The sequence below is a fragment of the Mus caroli genome, chromosome 6 (genome assembly GCF_900094665.2).
Source record: "Mus caroli chromosome 6, CAROLI_EIJ_v1.1, whole genome shotgun sequence".
NCBI lineage: Eukaryota > Metazoa > Chordata > Mammalia > Rodentia > Muridae > Mus > Mus caroli.
Genome location: NC_034575.1, coordinates 81,278,598 through 81,279,784, shown reverse-complemented (window position 1 = coordinate 81,279,784; position 1,187 = coordinate 81,278,598). Strand labels below are relative to the sequence as shown.

The window sequence follows — 1,187 nt, the reverse complement described above, 5'->3', positions numbered from 1 at the left end:
TATGCAGTACCTGCAGAGGCCAGATGAGGGCAACATATCTGTTTAACTGGAGTCACAAATATTTGTCAGTTGNCTAGTTGGGACTGGGACTCAAACCCCAGTTCTCTGCAAGAACAGCAGCTGCTCTTAGCAGGGAGCCGTCTATCTCTCCATCCCATACACTCAGCTTTTTACTGGGGATTTGAACTCAGGTCCTCAAGCTTGTACAGGAAGCACTAGAGCAACGAAGCGGCCCATCCAGGGGTTGGGGAAGCTGTGCAGGCCCAGAAAAGTGCAGCCAGATGAATTTATCAGAAGGCTAGGAGGAGGTCTTGAAGTAAGGAGAAAACCAAGGTTGTGACACGCACCTAACTGCTTGTCGGGGTTTGAAGATGCTGAAGGTCTCACCTGTCCCCTGGTTGGCTGTAGGTGGAGTAGGGAACCTGCGAGGTTACCTATCTGTTAGTACAATGGGAAGTCAGCAAGCGGTGTTACCTAGACAACAGAGGATGACTTGATTTTGCACAATGAGACTTAGCTTTGAACCCAAAGCTCAGTCATAACNTGGGATGGCAGTCCTCACCTGCAGTCCAAGCACTGGANGACTAAAGTAGGAGGGTCCCCAAGTTCAAGAATACAGAGAAAAAACATAACTGAAAAGAAGAAAGACGTTTAACAGGCAACGTAGTAGAGCCTTGGCCAGTCCTGACTCGGCTCTACCCTCCACACACAGCAGGGACCTACAACCTCTGCTCCTGTCTTGTGCCTTCCACCCACCAGGTCCCCTGGACAACGACATGCAGCAGTTGGCTCGGGAAACCTCCAAGGACCCAGAGTTAAGGAGCAGACTGCAGAAGTTGAAGTCGGATGGGGAGCTGGTGGACTGTGGGACTTCAGCCCAGAAACTGCTGGGCTTGCTGCAAAAGGACACCTTCCAATCTGGAGCCCATGTGGACTTCTATGACAGTTAAGCTCATGTCCTGTCACAGTGGCCCCCTTCTCCCCTCACAAGCCCTGCCTAACACACATATAAGCCCTTCAACCCAGCCAGCAAGGAGCGGTGGACACTGCCAGTCATCGGAAGGCTTTTGCAGAGGCTTGGGAGCGAGCTGATGTGCACTGGAGTTCTCTGACCCCTGGAAGAACGCTTTAGAGGTGGGAAGAGCAGGAGAAGCAGAAACACTGGACAGATGAGGTTGAGGCTCTTG

General features: G+C 51.9%; 1 protein-coding gene across 1 annotated transcript in view; it reads left to right on the top strand.

The window, feature by feature from the left end:
• Nucleotides 1-1,181, top strand: part of Spr (sepiapterin reductase) — a 3,777-nt gene extending 2,596 nt beyond the window's left edge. The window contains exon 3 of the mRNA XM_029478215.1: nt 641-1,181. Within this exon, the coding sequence (XP_029334075.1) occupies nt 641-950 (310 nt within the window). The 3' untranslated portion in view covers nt 951-1,181. The remainder of the gene's footprint in view (nt 1-640) is intronic.
• Nucleotides 1,182-1,187: the final 6 nt, after the last annotated feature.